General features: G+C 37.6%; 1 protein-coding gene and 1 long non-coding RNA gene across 2 annotated transcripts in view; one reads left to right on the top strand and one right to left on the bottom strand.

The window, feature by feature from the left end:
• Su(Tpl) (Suppressor of Triplolethal) overlaps positions 1-26,545 on the top strand; it is an 84,313-nt gene extending 57,768 nt beyond the window's left edge. The window contains exons 3-10 of the mRNA XM_085486552.1: positions 10,645-10,760; positions 11,853-11,969; positions 13,210-13,470; positions 13,692-13,762; positions 13,834-14,040; positions 14,127-14,991; positions 15,142-15,319; positions 15,414-26,545. Coding sequence (XP_085342678.1) covers positions 10,645-10,760; positions 11,853-11,969; positions 13,210-13,470; positions 13,692-13,762; positions 13,834-14,040; positions 14,127-14,991; positions 15,142-15,319; positions 15,414-15,641 — 2,043 coding nt within the window. The 3' untranslated portion in view covers positions 15,642-26,545. The remainder of the gene's footprint in view (positions 1-10,644; positions 10,761-11,852; positions 11,970-13,209; positions 13,471-13,691; positions 13,763-13,833; positions 14,041-14,126; positions 14,992-15,141; positions 15,320-15,413) is intronic.
• Positions 16,446-26,865, bottom strand: part of LOC146724954 (uncharacterized) — a 17,892-nt gene continuing 7,472 nt past the window's right edge. Inside the window, exon 3 of the long non-coding RNA XR_014925620.1 lies at positions 16,446-16,734. This is a non-coding gene — a long non-coding RNA (uncharacterized LOC146724954). The remainder of the gene's footprint in view (positions 16,735-26,865) is intronic.

Below are 26,865 nucleotides of genomic sequence, written 5' to 3'. Positions count from 1 at the left end.
GCGATGTGCCACCGATGCGATGGTTGGCTCATTGGCATTTGAAATCGCCATCCTTTCACGCGTTTTCGCGACGCGTGTCATAAGGACGCGGATTTCAATCAAGTCCGAGACCTCCTCCTCCTCCTTATAATTCACTTCGTATGCGAGTGCATCGGAATTTGTACGACTTCGAATCGAGTCGAGCGAGCGAGCGAGCGATCGATCCATCGATGGAATGCGTACCTATCCTAAGTTTCTCTTTCAAATTGACTGAGCTCTCGTCGCGCCCGCTTTTCCTCCAAGTCGCCTTCCGAGAATGATACGTACAAATTCCAAGGAAATTCTTGTAAAATTTAATTTCAAACTCATTTAATTCCTTTTTCTACGACTGCATATTTACGATTAATTTCAAACGTTCGAAGATAAAACGGAAAATTTTGGATGTCAAATTCTGATTAGAAAGTAATTAACCCTCAGTCACCACTCATTTTTGGCCACCCTATTTTACCACTCATGGGTTAGAGTAACCCAGAGTCTTCTTTTGTTTATACTTCTGGATCTAATGAAGCTATTTTTAAGTATATTTTTTTTTCAATCAACGCCAGACACTAAGAAAAAAGAATGTATTGATACAAATATCACCAGATTTCTACGACTTAAGATATTTAAGAAAAAATGAAAAGTGATCTTCTAAAATTTCAAAAAAATCATTTTTGACATGGGTTAACATAACCCAGAGAGGGTTAATAAGAATTTATTTTTTTTTAAACAGATCTGTTTAAATTAATTGTTAGAAATTATAGATGCATTTATAAAACATGACAAGCGCGTATAAATATCACGTATTTCAGATTTTTCGCGGAATAATAATTCGCGATTAAGGTTGTACAAACGAATTTAGATTAACATTATCTCCACGCGATAAAATGTGTATAGGTATGCTTTAAACGTGCAAGCGGAGTGATTCTTTAAGTCGCTTCCTGCGAATCAGCGAATAATCGCGCGTGCTATTGCTTACATTAATGGCATAATTATCAAGATAGCTCGCTCGCAAGCTTTATGATCGGCAACATGCCAGCACGAGCAAAAGATGTCGAACGTGGGCGACGAACATATCTGATTAATTAGCATTTGGCATTATGACCAATTGCTCGTGTATGCCATGTATTATACATGATTACATATAAGGCGTCTGGCAAATTATTAGTCTTTAAAATAGCATCAATCTTTTTTCAAACGTACCTTGGTATTTTAATATTTAAAAAATCGAGAGAAAAAGGGAGAGGTATTGCACAAAGAAAATTACAGAGAAATTTTAATACTCCTTCTTTTGCTTTGAAATAGCTTAAAGTTAATAAAGTAGTTGTTCGAATCCTTGTTGTAAATCCTTCAAGTAAATATCGGGAAAAGTGATGTGTGAACGAGTCGCCAGCATTTTGCACTCGCCAAATATTTTCCTTTTGCGCATTTTTAAACGACGTCAGACACCGAAACCGAAGGCTGCGAGAAACTTTCTAACCCAATTCCGCGCATTATTTGTGACACTGTATTAGGCAATTGCTGGTTGATACTGGGTCTAGGTCCTTCTCAGACGATGAATACTAAGTCGCTTGTCATTGTTTCTTGTATGTCAAGTCATGGCGATTTGCTATATTCCTCATTTAAAAAATGCGAGACGAGACTATAGTGGAATTACAAAGTTTTTCTTTCTTCAAAAAGAAAACGAAAAATGATATCCCTATATAGAAGATCCTTTGTTATTTTAAGGATTCGGCAGGATTATATGTATTTGTAAATCTTCTATTCTTCTCCGAAGAAAAAGGAAGAGTATAAAAGAAAGTTAAATTTTTTTTTTTTTTTAGAAATATTTTTTCTTTAATCCTTTGTGAAAGTTTTCCACAAATTCTTAGATGAAAGTTCAGATAATCTTAGATAAATATTCGTTTCAAAAATTTACTTTTCAATGATTTCGCAAAGTGCGAAAATTCATCGTTCGTCAAAATGATCAGGACGATTTCAAAAGTTTTTCCATACACTCCTCTTAACGCTCCATCGTTTCAGGAGCAATATTGCCGATTAACGTTTAGCGATGTCAATTTCATAATCGTTTAAGTGCGCGTTCCTCCATTCGTGAGCGAGCGAGCGAGCGAGTCTGGAAGTTTGCACTTACGTAATCCCTAACTGAAGAAATTCACGGAGCGAGCAACTTAGAAACTCTTCGCTATTTATTGCCGTTATACTAGCTTATTAACCTGAAAATTCAAAATAGAGGCGAATCCACCCGGGTCTTTCGCAAAACGACGTATTGTATGTCGCAATGCAACGCTGAATCTTCCCTCGTCAAATCGCCATAATTCAACGCGCAACATGCTTATCGATATGTAACAGCTTTTGTAATAGCTCTCATTGCGAAATATCGAACAATTCGACCTGTATATTTTAATTTTTTTGTATTCTAGTTGTGCTTTCTCTGGTGGATGAACTATTCATTAACTTTTCAAATCACAGGGAAATAAGACAATTTTTTGAAAAACGTGTCATATTTGAATTTAAAAAACATGTAGAAATATAAGATTCGCGATTGTTGTTAAAAAATATGCATTAAATTACAGTTTGGAGAAATATTTACGTATAAAGTAAAATTCTACGTATACCTATATATAGAATTTTTATCATGTATTTCTAAATTCTTTTTTGTTTCTTTTTTATACTCGCGATAAGCATTATATTGCACACATGGCCAGGTAGCAACTGTCGTTTCGTGAAATCATAGCGGCTATAAAATTCTGATAAGAGGAATAACACGTCCGTGTTGAACAAGTAAAGAGGTTAATGCGTTGTCTAACCCTGGAATTAGATCGACTTTAGCGAAAGGAATGCATAACGGGGAGGATCGGATGGAATCGATTATAACAATTAGTACCGGTATTTGTCCCCGAGATTTGTTCCCTCGGAAGCCCCATCGAGGATGGTTTTACGGGAGGTAAACCCGCGATGACAACTACAAACGGATTATCCGTCATGGAAATTCAGCTGAGGGCGAAAAGCACCCTTTCTATGGATGCGCTGGCCATTAAACAATCTTGGCTGGGAAATAATTTCGTGAATTGATGTTCGAACAACACAATTCGAGTTATACAACATACTACTGCGTGTTTTTAACTATTCGCATTGATACATTTTTCGAAATATCGATAAAAGAAGACGGAATCTAATTTACGATTATAATTGTAAAATTTTACCGGTTTGCAATTGCTATTTTTTTTTATGCATCTGAATTTAATAGAGTAGCTTGAATCGAAATTTTCAACCTTCATTTTTCACATTTATGGATTCTGGAGGAGTTTGATAGGTTTCATTTATATAGGAAATTGTATTGTGTGCGCTCCTATACTTTGTACCTCAAGTAGACAGTAAACAAATAATTTTCCATGTAGAGATTGAAAAAGGAAGCTTTCGGAAAATTACTATATAGTTTTAAAATTAAAACTCTTGATCTGCTAAGTATATCAAAATAAATTGAACATTGAGATTAAAAAGAGAAAAATTTCGACTTCTTTTTCATTTCCATTAATATAGTTGCATAAAAAAATGAATAAGATGGATAACAAGATATCTGACTCTCTCTTCAGAAACTTTCTTTAATTTTGCAATAATTAATCGTTATATCCTGGTTTCTCTCTCTTCGATCTCCTTTACCTCCACATTTTATCACCGTCATTCATCGAGATCGCGAATAAAATTTGAAACGCTATATAAAACGATGTAATTTTATAGATGTATAAATGAGAATCGCGCGAGTCGAATAGCATATTTGTCCTTGCATCGTATGTATACGTATAGCTATACGCATCTGCTGCGAGATCTTTTATTTACGACCACGTGAACGGTTTTGACGCGTGTCTCGGCGAAGTATCGATGCTTCATAAACGACCGCGGTATAACATTCAGCATATTCTGCTACCCGCAATCCGTCAGTTTCTCCTCTGTGGTCGCTAGAGGAAATTTACTCGCATACATATATATATATATATATATATATATATATATATATATTCTTTTCGATGCGAAATGAGACACGCGCGTGTAAAGCGCAGCCCTCGCAAATTAACCAGTGACCACGATTACGCGCGACGTAACAATATAATTTCCTGCAATGTTACTTCGTGTGGATGTGCGTGTGTGTGTGTGTGCGTGCGTATGTAAAATTCTAGTCTTCACAATAAAGCTTTTTTTTGCGTTACTAGGTTTCGTAACCGGTGCGGCTTTCACTTAACGCCGTTTAATTCGTGAACTTTCGAGAGAAGTCGACGATAGAATTTATCGTGCGTAATCGCAGTCTTGAAAAAGAAAAAGAAAGAAATGAGATAGCCGGCATAATTATAGGAGTCAAAATATCCGAATAAACGGTGAAATTTCATGTGCCATTCGCTATCACGTAACTCCTGTGAAGGGAACATGTTTTCGCTTCCTTTAAAACGCTGTACATTTCCTATCTTGACAAACCTGAGAAATAAATAGATGCGGCTCGTAAAAAACATCAAATTATTATTAGATACAAGAAACTTTCGAGCGCCTATTCTAGACGAATGGACACAAATGATTAGAAAAAAAATTTATATAACTGATCAATATAGATTTCATTAAAAGATTAAAAAATCTACACTTTCCTCATCGCATCCGGTTTTAGATACGAATTATTATCGTACATCCGATTTTTTCTGAAAAAATTGCATATACTTCTCTCGAATTTTCTACTCAATTGTCTATCATCTTTTCAAGAACGCATCAGGCTAATTGCGCCTGTGGTCATTTGGAGCTCTGTTCAATTGTGTGTGGAATAATCGCGGCGTTTTTCGCGACGATTCGTCAGCACGAAACCGGCGCAATGTTACTTTCACTTAGCGCGATTTATTTTCTGCGCCGTCGATGCGCGTGCGAATCGAACGTGCCTACTGTTCGCGGTCGGCGGAGTTAATTAACGACATCGCACTCGAGAGCCTATATGTATATACGTGTATTTTGCCTGCGTGTTCGAGAGAGAACAAGGTGCGGGAAGAGGAAGGGAGATACGCCAGTATAGAGAAAGGAGAAACAAAAATACGATGGTGAGGTCACCGGTCGGTTCGGTTTTGTATCGAGACACACGCGTGCATCTTATTTTTTTTATTTTATTTTATTTTATTTTATTTATCCCGTAGACGAAAGGGGCAGCTTGTACGATGGCGCTGATGACCTTGTGCCAGATGGAGCCTCATCCTGAGCCAGGGACAGTCGGTCTCTCCGATACACCGCTTATCTTTCGTCTCGCTTCTGTTTCACAATCGACCGTGCATAGAGACGCGGCTACGAAAAAGAGCAGTCTGCATTTTCTCACCTCATGCAATTGTTGTTTTTTTTTTAATTGTTTTTCGAGCGTTCGTTTTATTCCGCTAATAAAAAACTCTCTTCTATTTTTTTCTCGCTGAAACTAATTTTCGAGAAAAAGAGGAGCTTCAATAAAGTTCGTCTCTTTTTCGAGAATAATGGAATAATTTTGATAGACATCCCCAGGGCACAAAGAGAAATAAAAATGTAGTATACAAATTAATTAAATCAAATCAAAATATTTCAACGTAGTTTGATTAACGATAAAAAATTGAAAACTTGAATCAGACCTTGTACAGATATCTGCATATATATATATATACATATATACACACATACACACATCTTTCATACAAAACATCCCACGCACGCAGAATTGAAAAAGAAATCTCGGCCGCATATTCGAGCGTTGCTCGTGCGTGTCTAAGGTCGTCACGTGTATTTAAGTGATAAGCCGTAAGATAGGTCATCCACCATGCGCCGGTTGCTTCGCGCTTTCGCGAATCTTCACGGGTCTTACACGTCTCTCACTTACATGCGTGTCTCCCTTTTTCTGTGTGATATTGACAGCGGGGTCGCCCAGTGAAAGTTGCCCTCCCGAGTTCGTCGATCGAAGATCGATCTCGCCGCGGGGTCGTTTCAGTTGACCGGTTGCTCTTTGCTCGAAGCCAAGTGCTCCTCCGACGTTGCAGAAAATTTCAAGAAACAAATTATGGAGGCCTTGGACGAGAAAGGAGAGAGAAGAGGATATCAATGTTGGGGAAAGCGAAGAAAAAATATTTTTATATGAATTCTCTGATAAGGATATAGGTGTAAGCGATTGAGGAATATCTCGTTCGATAATCTCCGATTTCTCTAATATAAGATCAAATGGGGATTTATTTTTAGGATGTGTACAGGAAGAATTTTTATTTTCTCGATATCTTTGATTTTGCATCGCGGCGGATCGAGGATTCCTTCCGGAGAAGATTTATCTCTTGGCCGCATTTTTTCGAACAGAAACGGCTCCGTTTTTCATCTTTCTTCGATGACGTGTACGATGAGTTATTATTTACACGCATGTCAGTCGTCGACTCCGATGTGTATATATACGACGTGTGCACTTATATATCCGATTCTTCAAAGAATTCTCTGAGCGATGTTTATATCACTGCATCGGACATAAAGTTCGCAAAGAAATAAATAAGCTTAATTATTAACATTTTTGTAAATTATCGTCTCCATCTTTCGCTTATATACACACGCGCATTCATATATAACTTAAGAATACATAAATAATGAACTGTTTGGTGTCACAAATATGCATATCGCTCTGCTTCGGATTTTCTTGATAAATCACTGATTACGCGACGATTGATGACGGCGAAATTATTCGCGGTGAAAATATAATAATAAATCGGGATTAGAAATATATATATATATTCCGCTCGACGGCGTGTAAATTGAGAGGAGATAAGGCTCATTAGCAAATTTACTGCATTTGCGTCAGCGATACGGCGGACGACCATAATTGCTCGTAATTTTTATCGTGGTGCATCCATGATTGCCTCCTTCGTCGACCGGGAATCTCTCTCTCTTGTATACACGGTAGCCACAAATAGCAAAATATTCACATTTTCTTGTCCATCAAATAATGATGATATTTACGTGCTGTGTGCAGAATCGCGAATTTCCAATCGTAGGTAGACGAATAAAATGACAATTAATTAAGAATCACGTTAAAAAAAATATGTGTTAAAATTATTTGTTTTTTTTTTTTGACAAATTTACAATGTTTCGTTAACCCATTCGTTTGACAGGTCGAATAAAGTAAAAATTATTGCAAAGAAATTCTCTATTAAATATATATAAAATCTTACGATGTACGAAAACATGGATTTTGCGAAGCGAGAAAAATATTGCTATGTTTTGATGTGGCTGTTAATTTATTTAAAATATTCGTATAACAACCCGGTGGTGATACAGGCGGCGATATCGGCGGCGACTTCTGACATGCGCTGGAATGTCGCGAATGCCGCACGAGCGGCGATTACCGTTCGTGTTCGTTTGTTGCTCAGCTGTTGCTGCGGCCTTAAGTACCGAAATAATTTCAATCTGGCAACGTGAGCAGGGGGTGGGCGGTCTACCACTATATGGTCTCCGGTACCATTCGTGTAAAGCATACCGAAATAAATCGGTGGCGGTTAAAATTATCCCTATCCGCGCCGGCACTTATTTAAATTGCGAAAAATGCAATCCGATACGCGAGACGGAGAAAATGAGAGAAAGGGGACGGAGACATCAGCGCATTGTCCGACTCGTTATGCCTTTGTACATGCGGCATAAATGGAAGCTTGATAGAGTGCAATCATTTTTTCACAATATTGATTCTCAATGACGTTATGCATCACGATTCCGAGAAATGCTGATAAACTTTGATCTATAGATTTTCCGATTAATCTGTGAGATCAGAATTTCCTTTCATGAAATCTTCATTTCAATTATACATATATCTTATGTTATAAATATCTAATTAAAATGCTGTCAAAACACTTGAAGCGGAATATATTATCGATATACGTACCTATACATATATCGTAATTTTGCAATTTCCGCACTGCACTTTATTATATACACCTATTATACTTGGAAAAATAAAACGTGACGAACGAAAGGCTTCGAACCGGCCGAGAGAGGAAACCCTGAAAAACCGCCGTTCTCATTGAGGTTGACCCCTGAGGGTAATAATTTCCGAGTAATTCTTTTCTCGATCGGGACCTCCGCGGGATCTCGATTCTCCCATGCATCCGCATCAGGCGTGAGAAACCGAACCAGCTGCTGCTGTCGATGTTCCGGCGACGAGTAACCCGTGTTACGAAGCACAATGGGCTGTCTCTCTCTCTCAGTCTATACGACACGCGAATATATCGCGGTATATAAAGCTACATGACGAACGGAAAGATGACCGGTCAGACAACAGACGGACAGACAGACAGACAGAGATCGGTCATCCTTCCGTGCAATGAAATTTAAATGAGAGCTCCCGATCGCGCTCCCTTCACAAAACTTTCATATCGCATTCTTGTGCGATTCGACCTTTCGTTTAAAAGACGACGACGACGACGACGACGACGTCTATCCTAGCTGATCGGTGGAAGGGGGCCTGGACGCTCGGAGGAGCCCCTATGGCCTCGATACGTGAATGTCCGTGAGAGAAGTCCCTCTCGAGCGATATTACGTGCCGCTGTGTATTGTCTCGTCATCGTCGTCACCATCGTTTCGCCGATGCTCATCGTCATCGCGCGTCGACCTTCTCTCACCACGTGGTCTCTGCAACGCTAGATGTATATCAATCTGTCATCTGTCGCGTTGCGCCGCTGTCAGTAACAAAATCGGAGTAAACAATGAGTTTTTTTTCTTCTTTTCTTGGGATCTCTTTTTTGTTTTATTTAAAAAAAAATTGATTGCCTGCTTCTTCGAAGCTCTCATTTAAATTGTCAGACGTCACCTCATTGATAGATGCATCGTGATGCATGTTGCGTCGTGCATTCGTAATTATAATATATTCTAAATAAAAGAAATAAGAATGAATGTTGAGTGAGGAGAAAGGAAGGAGAGTAGCACGACATAAGGGTGAGAAAGAAGGGCGAAATAACAACGGGAACAAGGAGGAGATACCTATATACCCAAAGTTGCGAAATGGTCAGTCGCGCTCGACTGGCTTTCGATGAAATTGAATCGCGAAAAAAAGACGCCAGCCCGTTCGCACTTGCGTCAATCTGCAGTTAATTCTGCTGCACAAGAGAGAGAATGCCCTGACTTAATTTTAAAAAAACCACTAAATTCACTTTCATTTTATTCGCGCTAATGATAGAGTCTCGACGCTGTATATACCTTAAAGGTGCGCACGCAGATTTCTTCAGGATAAATATGAAAGGTTCTCCTTGCTTGATTATATTATATCGAGAAAATATTATATTGCTAACTCGTTTGCGAACGAGGGAGGGGGGAAGAGACCTATCGACAAGCCATTGCATACAATGCGCTCCATACAGATGAGCAATAGCTCACGTACAGTCGATATATATATAGTGTCGAATCTCTTTGCGATAATCAACGATTGCGATCTGAAAGGGAATTATTTCAACTATACAATCGCGCATTAGTCTTATGCTCTTCTATCTTCGCGAAAATTAAGAATCATTAAGAATATTTTATGCATTTAACCAGTCTATAGAAGAGACACCACGATCGCTCGAATTTCTTTTAATCCGATCGACATGTCGAAATGTCATGTTGCGTCGACGACAATCCGATTAGACTCTTATTTACTTCCGGACGCGATTAGCCTCGTCGGTCTTTTCAACGTCGAGATTGATCGATAACCATTATATGACCGCGATTACTCGCAATTTGCGCGAATTAAGCGCTAATTTCTTAACGATACGTGGCCGCAATGTTCTCCTTTCGCAATATCGAGTAGAGATCGATAAACATGTGCTACTCAAATATAGAGCTCGATAAAAAGACGCCAATTGTACGACATTATCGCGAATACGTTTTACATTTTACACGAGAAGCGCTGCTCCCCAAGTTTAGTCCAGTGTAATTCGGTATAAATGAGGTAAATGTCACTAGTTCACTCGCGTTACGATATAAGCGAATCAATAGAGCTTCTCGTCTTTTTTTTAATTTTATTATCTATCCACATTTATATATTTAAACTTGTGCGTTAATATTTTTTTTATTTGAATTTACACAGAGAATTTTCTTTTGGAATAGAAAAGATTATATTAATATTTTTTTATTTGGTAAATATTAATCAGACAAACTCTTACAAAATTCTTGTAACATCACATTGTCCCATGAGAGGGTATTCTAAAAGAAAATTATCTTCGTGTACTTTAACATTAAAATTGTGACATTTGGTGCATTTGATTAAGTCATCGAATGTGCTAAAATCGAGAAGAAACATTGACAACACTAATCTAATTAAATCTTTCGAAGAGATCAAATTTGAAAGTTAGTGAAATTTAGTTTATAATGGCGTTGTGTTAGTTCGTAAAATTTGTTTTAACTTAAAAAAGAGAGAGTGAGATCGGTATTAAAACAGCTGTAATGGATATATGGATGAGCTTCATGTATCCCGGCGAGTATATACCGGTTGCGAGAGAAAAGAGAACACGGGAGAGAGATACATGTATATGGCAGGTCGTGTAGAGAGACACTATCGCGTAAGCCCCGTCGTTTCGTAATTTAAGGCGATCTTATTAAGAGGACGACGGACTAACCGGTACGCTCTGCGTGTTCTGATTTCAGAAACTCAGCATTCCATCCAGCCATGGACTTATCGGATTCACCTTCAGTCTCTCCAGCAACCAGGACATCGAGGGTCCCCAGGGCGGCTTCGAGTGCGTCCGTCAAACTGGCCCTAAGTACGTATCGATTATAGGGGTATAACAAACTTTGCCAAGTAGATAAATTCAATTCATACATTTAAGAGTCAGAGTAAATGGAATTTCAAAAAAATTTTTTAAATTAAATATCGCGCGCGATTATTCATCGCGTCGACGAAAAGATTTTCTGCTGTTATTATACCTTGGCGGAAAATATTGTATATGTGTCACATAATGGCTATCACGCGCAAGATTCGCCATAGCTGAGAGAAATAATGTTCCGCTGAATGGACTCGACACACGATGCGGTAATTTCAAGTAATCTTCTCAAACGTAATCCCCTCAATCTAAACCGAGCTGTGTAAAAAACTTTGGAGCATCCTTGAGCAGGTGGTTTTATCGCGGCAACTTGACACACTAAAGCGCTGTTAGTGAGCTAGCAGGTGTCGACTGACGACTACAGCATCATTGAACGGTTATGCTTGCGTCAGCAGAACCGATTCAGCGACTACTAGTACTTCTCACGTCGACGATACTATCCCGAGGATATTATGAATTAATATATTAAAAATATAATTGCAAATTATGATTTTCTCAATTTGTTGCTCGCCGAGTTGCTCACAGCTTTCATTCGTTCTCCAAATAATAACTTAACCCGATATACTATGCGTATAAGTGTTAAATACACAGAGAGAATTTTCTCTTAGAATTTACCCTGAAAATCATGGTAATCGTGGAATAATATGGTATTGGAAAAATTTTATAAGAGTTTCTCTGATTAATATTTACGATAATAAAAATATTAATACCTACCACAATAAGATATAACATAAAATTTACTATATACATATTAATATTTTTATTGTGGTAAATATTAATCAGAGAAACTTTTATAAAATCCTCTTCGTGTAGTATTACATACATATGTTTTGCATTAATAAATGGAACGATAATGATAATAATTTTTCTATATTTGACAAAAAACTAGATATGTATATAATATTTTGAAATCTCGTACGTGTATAATAATTTTTAGTCTCGCGTGGTCTTACCCGTCTGCTCGGTGTTAAAGGAAAATGTAATTAATTAAAAAAAATGATTTCTCTTATTTTTTTCTCTTCTCTTTCGTAGAAGTCTGGAGAGCCTCGGCGCCATACCGTGCAAAATGCGGATACAGGCAAACGACGACGTTTACGAGACCACCAGGCACAGAATGGCGGTCGCCGAGGAGAATAACAAGAACAAATGGTACGGATATTCCCACGAGTAGCAGGACGTACGGTCGTCGTCGGCCGTTCGATTTTTCCGGAGAAAGATCCTTCTTCCTTTTTTTCTTTTTCTTTTTTTTAGAAAAGAAGCGCGAGAGCCGCGCGTGCCTCTCCTGTCTCTCCGACTCTCCGGTTCGTCGAGCCTCGCGGAACCGTAAATAATGCTCGGCGTCGTGGCCTTACTTTTACAAACTTTCGCCCGTAGATACGGTCGCGCTTAACGGATGTTCGCGCGATTCACCAAGGAATTTACGAGCCGCGAACACGTCGTCGTCGCGGAAACTCGCGGAAAATTGCATGCACGTGGATGCGCGCTTTCAACAGACAGGTACCTCGAATATATCATCGTCGTCGGTATCTCGCAATGCAGTTTGTTGACCCTAAATTAAACGAAATTCCAGAGATCTTAGTTGCTTTCGAAATATTTTACATTTGCTTACAAATATATTTGCACTTCTTCGGTTAGAATAAATAATAGATTTAATTTAATTTAATTAGTACTATTGATTTCGCATACGTATTTTATTTGCATTACTTTAATTCAAAAGAAAGTTGTCTGTTCAGAAAACAAGCGCTTGTCGTCTCTACAAATTTTCTTAAACGGGAACACACACAAAACGTTCTTCGGGATCGAGTTTTGCAAATGTTAGCGCGTAATATTTGTACTTCGACGGGTCTGCATCGACGACGGGGCTAATTTGTTTAGTCGTCACATCACGGCCAAGGTTAAGAGCGCCTCACAAGTGCAATTTCGTCACGAACTCGAACACTTTTTTTTCGCCTCTCCTCGCCAACCAACGCGGTGCCTTTATCGCGACGTGGAAAATTGCATAACCGATCGATCGGATCCCTATATAGCTGCAAATTGCATTAATTGTACGGATACACGATGGGATCGCACAGAAGACCGGTGTTAAAAATACGTAAGAAATGTTAGAGATCATTGTGTTCTATTTAAACGTGCTCTACTCCTGCAACTAGCACGATGACATAAAGTATATTTGATCATTTTTTCCTTCAAATTAATAAACAAATAAGTTAGAAATTAATTTAACAGTTCAACAGCTTTAAATATACAATTTTTTCTTTTTTAAATTGAATTTTCTGGCTTTAATTTTTTGTATTACTTAAATAATTAGATTGCCCTAGATAAAATAATAATATAGATTAATGCGAATTCAATTTGCATTCATCTCAATGACAATTATGTTGCTTTTCAGTACGAGGGTGATAAAAGCGAATGGTCCAGACATCGGACGCAAGGTGAAAGTGAAAATACCCGGAAGGACAATACAACTTCCGTCATCGTATGCAAAGCATCGGGAATCTACGACGAGCATTCCAACTTCCGGCAGCAGTCAACCCAGAGCGTCAACCAACAAGCCGGCGACCGCTAGCAAGAGTAGTAGTAAGAGTAATCATCTAGCGGCAACTCACAACCCGGACAAAAAAATTTCCGACATTATGCGCAGGCCACTTAAGTAAGTGCATTGACGAAATGATACAAGGATACGAGTATAAGTAATAAGTCACGCTCCGATAAAAGACGCGGAAGTAAGATTGCAGTTGTCAGATTAGTACATGAGATAAAACTCAATGAAATTCTAAATAAGAAAGAAATTTACTAAAGATTGATTATTTTTTTCCATTACTTTAGATTAGAATGCATCTTATATATTTTTCTATAATTTTTTGAAAACAGAGAAAGACTTATCCACTACCTTGCTTTGAGGGATTACAAGAAACCCGAACTTTACGATCGTATCAAGAAAGGTAAGATAAAATCAGAATTCTTTAGTTTTCCGAAATAACTTCGACGATATTAATATTCCAATAAATTACAGAGGGCTTAAGGGAGAAAGAACGACCCATCATGACGACTATACTGAAGCAAGTGTCTTACATGCGCGACAACACGTATATCCTACATAGGTGGATCTGGAATGATGTGCAGGAGGATTGGCCTTTTTTTACCGAGCAGGAAAGAACAATACTGAGGAGGCGGAAACCTCAGAACCTAACGCCACCCGGCTCAAGTGATGGTTCCAGCGGTACGTGTATCAACACGCCATTTACTTAAAATTTTATTTATCTTTTTCGAACCATATATACATCCTTTACGTATTTTTACTTACAGGCAGTGGTCAATCACCCAATTCCATCCACGCGGGTTCGCCACCGGCGATTACAGCACCTCCGCCCAGCCTGCTGAACAATAAGAGACCGGGCTACTACCAGGGCAACGATGGACTACCAACGAAGAAGCCACGAATATCGCACTACAAGAGACTCGAACCTATCTCCTTCATCCCCGCTGGTGAAAAGATATCTAATAGCAGCAGTTACAATAATAACAACAGTGGTGTTAGTGCAACTGTCAGCGGTGCCGTTGGCGGTAATAGTAGTAGTGGCAGCAATAGTGCTGGTGGTGGTAGTACTAATAGTAGCAACGGCGGCTCTCAACTCGACGGTTGTGAGTCGAGGCAGCAACGTGAACGTAGTCGCGCCGATTATCGAACCGAAAGGACAGCGAATAGTGATGTGCTGCGAGGTGCTGGAAATGGTTACGGCGGCGCCCTCGCGGTTCCGAGCAGTTCCAGTCGGCCATCATACCTAACGTCATCGCCCAGTGACAGTGAAAGGAATAGCCATCATCAGAGCGGCGGCCATGGACGCGACGGCAATGTCGCGGCGATCGGTGGAAATGCCGGAAGCAACACGAATGATGTAGGAAGCACCAATAGGAAGGACAGGAGTGATAGGAGCGAGCGAAGTCGTGACGCGAGGGAAGAGAGAAATAGGGAAAGAGAGTGCAGAAATAGGAGTAGCGTCGTGAACGACGCGAGCAACTTGTCGACCTCCCTCGTTCGAAGCGAAGCCTCCAGCAGCAATGCTCACATTTGCAATGATAATGCCAGTTCTATCGAGATGACGATTTCACCGCCGACTGATGCTGAGCTAGAGAGACTGGGGAGCCCCGGGGAATACCCCGACTATCTCACGTAAGTGTATCTATTGTGTTATTGATTGTATTAATCTGCGAAAACAACCTTATTAAAATCAAGCATTTGTTCCATCCAATTTATTGCGAGTAAATTTAACACTGTTCGATGTAAAATATCGTGACATTACATTGTTTTATATTTATTCAGGTACTATACGACAATAAGCAGCACGAAACAGAAAAGGCGTTATAAAGAAGAGTTTTATGCTAACTATGATGAATACCGCGTATTGCACTCTAAAATAACCAAAACCGCAGAGCGCTTCAGGTATTTGCAAAATCAATTGGAGAAGCACAAAGCATCGGGCAGTGTGAGCGAGCAAGAGGTATAATTCTAATCATTAGAATCGCGTTTTATTCGAACAAAAACGAATGTACATCGAATGCTAATACGGTGGTGGTTTTTTTCTTTTCTTTCAGGCAACGTCGAAACAGATAGTGCGCGAATATAACGAGACTAAGCAGAACCGCGAGTATCAGCAATTGAAGAAACGATTCGAATACCTGCACGAAAAGCTAAGCCATATAAAACAATTGATTATAGACTATGAAACGACGATATCGGCCGCGAGCAACGTTGATAGCAGTATAGTTAGCACCACGAGTGCAAGCGTAAACGTGGAGGATCTCGATAGTCGGCATTACTGACACAAACTGAAAAGACCGCCTCTTATCCCCCGCCTTCCTCCTCTCGATTGTCGGTACGTTACTGTCAACATTGTCGCAGAATTTGCATTTTCTCGGCAAATTCCAAGGCTGATGCTTCTTCATGGTCCACATGGTTCCTGAATTTTATCGCCGAAAAGTCAAATGACTCGAGATCGCAAGGTCTCTTGTACGATATCCATCAAATATCTCGCAATATCGATAAATTTATATATCGTGATACACGAGATACTCTTCCTGCTGATCCCTCTTCCCTTCCACTCCGTGAGAATTGACGATCGTACGCAACGATTGTCAATTTGTTGGCTTTTCCGCCATCACGGCAAACCGGGCAAGGCTCGCGCACAAACTTCGACCAATACTAGTTCTTGGTATCGTTTGATGAAGGCTGACGACAATCGAGTACGTTCAAGAATTAGACAAAAGAGGAAAAAATCCATCCGGATTAAAAAAAATAGTAGTAAGGGCATTCTGATGACCAGCGAAATGTGAATTGTGCGTATATACACATATATGTATGGAAATTTGTAGCTAGTCCCGCGGCGACTAACGGAAGACATTGTTGATAAGCGAAGAGAAAAGGCGCAACGAGAGAGAAAAAAGTAGTAAAACTCTATAATAAGTTACTTACCGCGCGCACGTCCAAGTGTGTCGTCCACTTTAAGAGAGTACGTAGATAAAAAGAAAAGAAACAAAAAAAACATAAGATATGATTGCGAGAAGAGGGTCCAAGAGATAATAAGGCTTACCGCGTGCCACGTCCGGATTTCTTTTTTGTCCGCTGAAAGGAGGAAAGAAAACTGGCTCGCAACACATATACACATATACATACACGCATATACATTTTATCCACGAGCTGGCACGCATCTCTCGCGCGCGATTCGTGCGTTGCTCGTCGCAACCTGAGAAAGGGCGTGTAAAAAAAAGCGAGTTACCTTCCTATGTAGAGACCTACGAGAGAGACCGTAGTACTTTGTGATTATAAAATTCTTTATTACTTCTTCGTTCTTTTTTTTTCCTTCGTTGATGATAGCAGACATGGTCGGTTGACAAAAGAAATGAGACGATGAGCAGCCTAAAAAAAAAAAAAAAAAAAATATTGAAGAAGACCGACCGCGCAATAACAATCGTAAGTCAAATGGAATTATATATTATTGTGGGATTGTCAATAATTTACAATGAATTGACGAAGCTTTTAGAAACCAAATCAGTTTGGTTTAACAGCGACTTTAATTGTAAAAGGACATAACATACACTTTATGTTATAATATAAGTCTTTTAACAATTTCAAATTTTAATTAAAATAATTAAAATAAAAGGAATAAATAATGATGCGCTCGGCGCAATGGTTTTTCCGTAAAAAGAAAAAGGAAATTAAAAAAAGGATTGATATTATATATATAAATATATATATATATATATATATATATATATATATATATATAGTTTTTATAGTAATTATTAATCGTCAGTAAAGAACAATATCGTATGTTGTGTACAGTGCTCGTAAAATAATCCGCATAAAAAATAATTTTTTAAATTATAATTAACACTAATTATATTGAATTAAATTAATATTATTTTTCATTATTGCTATATTGCACAATCATTGTTATTATCATTGAGATAAAATACAGACGACATCTGGATATATCGAGTGCATCGCGTCAAGATTTCCAATCATTTGTCCAATGTTTTTAGTGAATTGTAACTTAAATTTACGATTAAAAATTCTTTTAATTTTGTCTTTTTTAATTAGCTGTCATATTAAAAATTATTATTAAACAATTTCCATTCGAACATTATTTTGAATTAATACTGAGAAAATTAATTTTATTTTTATGTTACATATTTATGTATTTTATATATCCAATGATAAAACAATGAATTCTAAAATTTATGTAGTAAATGTATTTTTTCGATATTTATTAATGTATTTGTTATTTTAAATTTGCTGACAAAAGCTTAGTCTTGAAACACTTTTTTTAACTGATTAAAAAAAAAAGATTAAACATTTCATTATTAATCGATCAGCTTCTGCTTCGATGCGAAATATTGCTTCTTCCGGACAATCTTAGTCTTTTATTGTTCAATATATATATTTTCGGCGACTGAATAAAATTACCCAAAGCCGTCCATCGAGCCATGGGTATAAAGATAGAGAGAGAGCAGTTGAAATTTTTGCTAGACATAAGATTCTTATGTAAAGTTTTAGACACGAAGACGATCTACCGAATATGACGATGATGAATTTAATCGTCTCAATATATCTCTTTCTCGCTGAAATTTTCTCTGCACATTCGTGATGTGATTTATATACCGCTTCTGAGTATATTCTTAAGATTGTCACATAATATTAAATTTAAACAGTTTACTAATAATAGAAACGTTTGGAATGTTTGTGTTTCCTCTCTCTTTTATATACAATGCAAACATGCATAATTGTATTATTATTGAATGCTGTTAATCGATTTTGTAAATTTTAGATATTTTGAACATTAAATAAATGCGGGTTGTTCATCGATTTCTCTTGATTTTAAACAAATAGTTATTTATAATTGATTAATATATATGTATGTGTATATATATATATATATATATATATATATATATATATATATGTGTTATAATATATGCACATATTACATATATAATTAAAAAATGTTAAATCCGTTATGTTATCGAGAATGAATTTTTTATCATAAAAAACACAACTATCATTTTTCTCGTAATTGTGCAATACACAAAAACATTACAAAAGTCATTGTAGATATAAAATTTCCATAAGTTAAAATGCGAACTATGCGATTTTTTTTTTGAGGACGTAATATATGATAAACGATATTTCGATTAAACATGTAAGGTGAAATGTCAAAGAATTTCGCATCGAAAAAACCTCCTTCTAATCGAATATACGACACAGTTATAAATACCGCTGTAATAAAACATATTTTCATATGCACAAATTTATATGTATGCGTGCGAATATTAAATCTGCATAGAAGTATGTGTGTGCATTGATATATAAATTGGAATATAATTTAAATTTTCATAAATCTTAAATGAAGATGAAGAAATCGGTGTCAATATATATTTAAACTATCGTTTTTGTATAATGATAAATAATATATATTCTTATTTTCCTTGCACACATCTTGGATTAAAAAGATACAATTAATAGAAAAATATATAATATATCAATTTCTGCATTTCTTTCCAATTCTCATTTTATCGAGTAGCGACGTGAAAACTAACATTTTCTGCTTGCTTAGCGGTTTTTTTACACTGTGCCATATACAGATTCGAGTTGGTACACGATGCTTCGATAAAGGCTCACCGAGAATCGAGCGTTTTTCATTCAACGTCTGTAGTTACCACATATACCAGTCCTTTGTAAATTGTACAATTTGTAAATAATATCGCTGCGATCATGTTGTGGGAAACTCGAAAGGCGATATTCTTTGTTAACTACGAATTAACCGGAGTTTCGGCAAGAACACTCGCTTCGATTAATCACTCTCGTCCCCTTCCCCCGCCCCCCTGTCGACCGACCAATCGATTGTTTTAATAATTCAACCGAGAAAGAGTATATAAAAAGTGCCAAAGAGACTGAACCGAAACCATGTTCAGAGATAATAGAAGATACGAAAATATCGATCGTGTTAACTTAAGCGAAGCAACAGGCCGGTTTCTCTTTCGCGCTCGTCGCTTCCCTTAAACTCGAGCGTTGTCCAGATATATAGTTATTGTTTTTCAAGGAATTTTTAAGTGCTCTTACCGCCTACGTTTTAACTCGCTCCTTGATTATCGTGTGTGATTACGTTATGTTTCGCGAGAAAGGGAAACTTTTCTCGTTATTTAGGGATAGCTGTTTTCTAAGTAGAAAGGGAAGATATATCGTTGTATTATTCTTGATTGTTTGGCAGAATGGATTCAGTTGTAAGATCGTGAGCGTATATGTTTTGTTGAAAGAGAGAACGTACATAAATGTATGCGAAAAATATCTCTCGCAAACTGACCTTTTGGAAGGGAATCAAAACTCTTACACAGGTTTAAAATGATCTCGACGACTCGAGGAAGAGAAAGAGAGAAGAATGCCGTTCGAGATACCGCTGGAAAAGATTCTCTTCGCATCAGCTGATCAGCTGGATAAATGTAATATTGTTCCTCTTCTGAATATTCGCTCTAAAAAAACGCGGATGTATTATCCACTTATTTGCGAGTAAGTGTTCGTTCAACGTCCAGATAGTCGAGTTCAGTGCACGGTGCACCACGAAAGACAGTGTCCTTATTTCTAAATGCGTGTTAAGGTCTACACGTCTTATATACTGCCTCGAAACCATCCTAAGTGTCGTCGAATGGTGCCCCATCCACGATCGACGAACGCGATCATATCCATGCTCAAAAGGTCCAAATGATGATCAAACTCCGTCTCTGTCTGTCTGTCTGTCTGCCTTTCTTTTTCCTTCATTTATTTTTATTTCTTTCTCCTCTTTCTCGACTTGTTGGGTAAACGAAAAGTGTCCAAGTGCCAATATTAGCGAAGCGTGAATTTATTGTAGATAATATGTATGTATACATTACACAGACACATTTACACATAAATAGTATAATCTTACGTGCATTATCTCCTAGTGGTATCAGTATGTGCAAAACGATTGATAAGGGGCATAAATATAATACACACAAGTTTCGGCTACGAGAACTCGCGAGTTTCTTCCTCGATAATAACGATAACGACGAAATTAGCCGGTATACTCGAGTCGAAAATGAGCATAATAGCGTGGAATTAAAGGATAGAGATTACAAGTTATATACGGTTTATATATTATATATAATATATATACACACAATACTTTGAGCCCTTGCCTCTCTCTTTCTACTCTTTTCTCTCATACTTTTGTCTATTTCTTCTCAAATTGAATCGAAATTCAAGCTACTCGCAATTTCTCGGAATCTACGAGTGTATAAGACAAGAGTGTCTACTTTCAAACTTTCCCAGGAAATACAAACGTCGGGAAGACAGAGATCTTTTTCGTAATGGGATCTTGTTTAAAAATGAATTCCGCGACGACTTCCTCTATCAAATTTGTTTGCGGTTTCTCCAAAGGTCTTACATTTCTTCGCAGACATTTCGTATCGTTTTCCCCCGTTTCTCTTCAACAACAAGGAAAACTCGTAACGTTCTTGAGAAACACATAAATCGGAGCAAACACTCTTCCCTTCGCCGAAAGAGCATCGGTGCTGAAATAATATTTAGCAAATTCGCCGGGAGTGAAAGTTGCATATTTTACGCGCAGAATAAAGATGCATCGCGAAGCTGAAGAGAAGGTAATGTAGAGATAACGCAGAAAGATGTAGCGAAAGCTGTCGCGTTTTTTGCGCCCAGTAAGATTTCGATCGGAAAAAAATTCATCGACATTTGTCACAGCGGTCTGACAGGTGGAGTCTCGCATATCTCTTAAAATCATCAGTCTGCGATTCGATCGGACAGAAAAGTCGTGACATATCATTTTATGAGTATATCCATTCTTCGTTTTTACGAGAGGCATATCACGTGCGGAATGCAAGAAGTTGTTGCTTTCACGATTCCTCGCAAATTGTCCTGACAGAGTCTCGCCCATCAGATCGTCCGACATAGGAAAAAATCGATTTAATAGGCTAATAGGAGGAGATTCGCTCTCCTTTGACACAATTTAAAAGCACCGTCTTCGGATGAAGAAAATCGAGAGAGCAAAGTGCAGCCAATACCTTCCGTTATCTTAATAAAAGAAATTCATCGCGCATTTCTTCTTTTCCTTCTCCTTATCGCGCAGGCAAAGGTTCTGGTCAACAAAGTTGCAATCACCTTGTACCTTCTTTGAATTTCGCAATAATTCAGTCAGTCAGTCAGTCAGTCAGTCAGTCAGGTTTCGAGAAAGTTTTACCTGTCGTAACTTGGTACAGCTTGCAAAGGGGTGGACGAACAACGAAATTTATTCTTCGTCGCTCCTATAAATATTTATCGTTTTTTACTCGTTGCCCCCTCTCTTCCCCCTTCCCTCCCCCGTAATTAATTATTTACGTGTACAACGGAATAATCAACGTCCTCTTACTTCATCTTATATAGATATATACTTTTTGACTGTGATGTGTTGTTAGGAACTTTGTAATAATATTAAAATCGCCAAGACGATCACGCGCGTTAAGGAGATTTTTTTTCTTTTCTTTCGAAAGAGAAGATGTTAACCCTCTGTCTACTGTACACAACTTGGATCCGCGTCTGTGTCTTCGAATTATATACGATTAATTAAAAAAAATAAAATAAAATAAGCAACTTTTTACGATATTTTATATAACTTTGTATATATTAAACATCTCGCGAAGTTACGAGAGATATCATATTCTCTCCTTTTTGTTGGATTATGCGGGAGATGACAGATGCGCGTTCAATGGACCCAGATAAAGGGAATTATCCGTAGATAAAGGGTTGACGCGAGACGTTAGACAGATACAGAGAAAGGATAGAAAACATTGGTCCATTGTGGCCGGCCGATATAGAGATTCGCTATATGTAACTTAAAAGAAAAAAGCGCCTTAGAGATTAAAACGAATCGCGAGGAAGCGAGGATAAGGAGAGAACGAAGAAGAGAACGAAAAGAGAGATGCGACGAGCTGGGCAAACGCGATCGTTCGATACCCACATATCGATGACGATCGATGGATGCATAATTAATATATGTATCGAACGCTCGCGCGTTTTCCCGTCATTAAATAACGCCCATATCAGAGAATAAATGATTAGTCCGCGAGCCGCTGGAGGCCGATCTCGTTAATTAAGGCCCATTAATCACTTAAAGTATCTATAATTTAATTATTGCGATTTATAATATTTAATTTTTAATTTAATTGACGGTGAATTTAAAGCGAAATTTCACGAGAGCCTTAAATAAAAAAATTCACCCGATAATTTATTTTCTCTCTCCTCTCTATTTAGATAAAAAAAAAAAAAAAGAAACTGATTAGTCGATACGCAAACTTGCCAATTCGACGTCGAGTGGAAGAGAAATAAAGAGAGATCGGTCGCCGCGTGCTCGATTGAAGGAGCGAAGAGATATTTTATAAGTGCTTAAGAAAATAATTTAAAAAAAAAACGAGAGAGAGAGAAAGAGCTCTCTTTTAAGAAGCGCGCTCGGATGACTGATAATTGTGACTTAAGGAGCGCGAAAAGAATAGTCTTTAAGTTTTCAGCACCGATCACGCGAGAGGAGAAGCAGGTGGAAAGACGAGAAAATAAACTTATATATACGTATATATATGATAGATAAATATATATATATACACAAAGAGAGACACACACGTACGTGCGTTTTCGTTTAAGTTTTTCTTGCGTTGCGACGCGAAAGCAAGAGAGAAAAGAAGAGTGAGAGAGAGTGTGAGAGTGTGAGATGACGATGTTAATGATGATGATTTCGATGACGACCGGGCGACTCAAGATTGCATGTGTATAGGTATACAAATGTACTACCCCCGTGACTTTTATTGACGACGACTGCATTGCTCCCCCTGACAAAGGCTCGTATATTCATTACATAGTTGTATTTGCAATTATATTACCTATACATATATATTATATTCACTAATTAAAGTATACAAAGCGGAAAAAAATGCGGATAAAAGAGGAATTATATTGTTAGCGAGAGATAGGAAAGATTTTTGTATCGGGGCTCGTTTTCGGGGTTTCGCTCGCGTGGAACGTGTTTTTTTTTTTTCGCAAACAAAAAGCGCGGATCAATTCGTAGGGAAAACAGATCTATTTTTTTCTTCCTTTCTACCCCTCTCCGATTACACTTCGTCGACCTCTCGTCGAGTGAAGGGAAAAAAATTCGTTCGCATTGCCATTTTACTCTTCGTGTGTTGTATTATAACTCGGGAGTGATTAGGTTTTATTTAAAGTAAGGCTATAGAGAAGAGGGCTGTGGCCATCCTGTGTGCATACTCTTAATTCCGTGTAACGGCAATCTAATTATTTAATTAGCGTGTGTTTAATTATTATTATTATTATTATTATTATTATTATGTATATTAGGTATAATTTATACGGTATAGAGGAGGTGTAAAGAGGGTTGATAAATTTTCTCGATCGCGTTTCTCTCTGTCTCCCAGTCTCCTTCTCGCGTCTTTTTCCGCCTTGCTAAGGTCGACCCTCTCCTGTTCGTGTCTTCGATTCTTTTGTACCGGGATGTGCAATCGTCGCGCTCGCGAGGTCATTTTTGTCGGGGCGCGACTCTCCTAATAAAGACGCTTGTTAGGGATATTCCTGTCTTTACACGGTCGATCGTACCCGGGCGGTCCTCCAAATTGATCCGCAGATAAGTTTACTTACTTAGTGTCGGCTTAGTATCGAGACGCGAGACCCTTATGAACTTGCTTCTCAATTCCATCCCTTGCATTTCCGTCCCCGAAAGTAATTCTCGTCTCTCCTAGAATCGCGCAGCTATGAATTTTAATTCGTTCTAACTTATTTCTATATACGTGGTGAAAAATTTCGCGATTAAAAAAACTGATCGTCTGTCATGGCAAATATTTGATCAGCTACTGGTTTTTTTTTTTTCTTTTTTTTTAATTTCATCTAACGAGCGTTGAATCGACGGATCGCCAATCTTTTTACGACCCGTTAAAAACAGGGGCAATTTAAAACAAAATGTCAGCGTCGATCCAAACCATTGGAACGTAAAATATTTAACGGGTCGTCAAAGATTTAATCTTTATCTGCTCGCACGCGATACACACACGTGACGGTCTCCGCATTCGATATTTATTTTATCGCTTTTGTCGTGAAAACGTTGAAATTCGTGCTCCATTTCTCACGCTAAACTATTCTCGAAATCCAAACTGTACCGAGTTGCCAAAAAAAAAAAAAAAAAAATCTACCTGAAGAATACAGAGTGCCCTCCAATATAGGCATCCCCTTTGATTGCTCGTTTAAGTTATTTTTTCATTCTACGAATTATTAGTTAGTTTTTTATTCTATAACTTTTTTTCTCTTGTCGAAAAAAATCCTAAAAAAAAGTTATTTCATCACGTTCCACACGAGCCTCTCCACATATCTGAATTCGGGCCATGTTCGTGCTTCTGTTCTATTCGAGAATCGTGCATGAGAGAAAAAGCGAGGGAAAAAAGCCACGCAACAAAAAAATGAATGACAATGATATAATGATATGGTAAGATAGAAGGGTAAACGAGAGAGAGAGAGAGAGAGAGAGAGAGAGAAAGAAAAAAAGGAAAGAAAGGCGAGTCGATTCAATCGACGATACAGTATGATGATGATGATGATAATGACGATGACGCTGATGATTAAAATAATGATGTTGAGTTTGAATGCGTTGACAGTGAGTGCGTAAGAAAAGAAACGATGCGTTTTCTGTTGTATACGTGTTGACAGATCGGAACTGGTCTGTTTGCGGTTCGCGTGTAACAATCACGCGTGATATCGAGATACCGATAACACGATTTTTGCATCCGCAAACAGATATGTACATAAATTGGGACCGCGATTGAAGCGGAGAATCGGCGCGTTTCTCTCTGTTGTTGTACTAATTTAATTTAATTTGTACATAATTTCAACGCGAGCTAAACCTTCGTCGTTATTAATCTTCCGGTTGCGTTGATTTGATTGAATGTCGGGAGAGAAAAAGAGAGGAACAGAGCGAGCGAATTCTATTCAATTGTTGTATTGTGCGTATTGCCTTTTGTTATCGCGCGGAAATTTTGTTGTAACCGTAGATCGAACGCCATGCTAAATATTATACGGGAGATTCGCCACGAAATTGTGCGGGTTCAAAGCTCAAAAAAATCCGACAACGAAAAATAATGAAACGAACGCTCATGTATCACGTTTTCTGCGTTCGGTCATTTAATTGACTTTATATTATTGATGAATTTAAATGTTTGAAATAAATTCTCTGATTCATTTGGTGTGGAAAAATTAATGAGGTTCTCTCGGGAACGAGTCGAAAATAATAAACCATACATCCGGTGACTTCCGTCCCATACGTGCAACATAAGTTGCGTCGAATTTCTCTCGCGAGCAAAGTGAAAAAGAGTAACTCGTCTGTTCTCCATAAAAATCTCTCAATGATTTCTGTCCATTTTTTTCGCAAAAATCAAAATGTGTAATATATAGGATGTTTTCGAACGAAAGTTTTGGAGAACGCTGTAGAGATAATCTTGATTCTATTTTTATTTTGATCGTCTCTAATCGTTCGATTTCTAATCCATCATGACTAATAATTCGCGAATAAAAGGGCAATCGGTTGCCCCCTATAAAGATGCGAGAGATGAATAAATATGCATCGAAAGAATTACATCGACTTGCTCGCGTAGAACTCGTTCGTAGCACAAATCGTGGCGTATCTTGTCGAACGTCTGAAAGAGATGTTTCTCGCCAGATTTTTGTGGCTTCCAAACAAAAAAAAAGAAACGAGGCTGGCTATATCACGAAGAATTATATTGCGAAATGAACTCGCATGCCGATTCTCCAATTCGAGGGAGCACTCCGTTTCGAAACGTAAATATTAGGCGTTTCATATGACGCCGCGGATAATTAAAATAAAAAAAATACTATATTTATTCGAACAACTTGCCAAGTTTTGTTGCATAGTGTACGCGAGATAAACTCACAAAAAAGGGCAGAAAAAAATCATATAAAAAAATGATAAGAAGTAATAAGATGGTTTAATGATATGAGGATGATGAGAAATCCAGCGGATTTAATGGATATAATTTGCATAGCTGTGTGAACAGTTTCACGAAATATTGATGTATATATCTTAAGTTTGTATTATAACTCTCCCCACTTAATTTGTATGAAATGAATTTCGAACATTAAAATCATGAACGAAAAACGTTGCTTTTATAACTATCTTGTTACCTGCATTTTCTCCTCTTACACAAAAAATTATATAAAAATTTGTTTAAACTCGATTAATATTTTTTAGCAGAAATCAGCTGATTAAAACGTGCATTTGCTAATTAAATTTTAAAATAATAATAATATGTTATATAACACTTAAAATTAATATTTTTTTATAGTTATCAGCTGATTTCTGTCAAAAGATATTTGAATTTAAAGTATTATAACATTTTAATTCTTTTAATATATTATTATTTTAAAACTTAGTTGGCAAATTAATACTTTAATTAACTTGATTTCTGCTAAAAAATA

The sequence above is a fragment of the Nylanderia fulva genome, unplaced genomic scaffold, assembly GCF_048542155.1.
Source record: "Nylanderia fulva isolate GAGA-0341 unplaced genomic scaffold, ASM4854215v1 Scaffold11, whole genome shotgun sequence".
Taxonomy (NCBI): domain Eukaryota; kingdom Metazoa; phylum Arthropoda; class Insecta; order Hymenoptera; family Formicidae; genus Nylanderia; species Nylanderia fulva.
The sequence above is the reverse complement of the archived record's forward strand: the minus strand, read 5'-3'. Positions and strand labels throughout refer to the sequence as shown.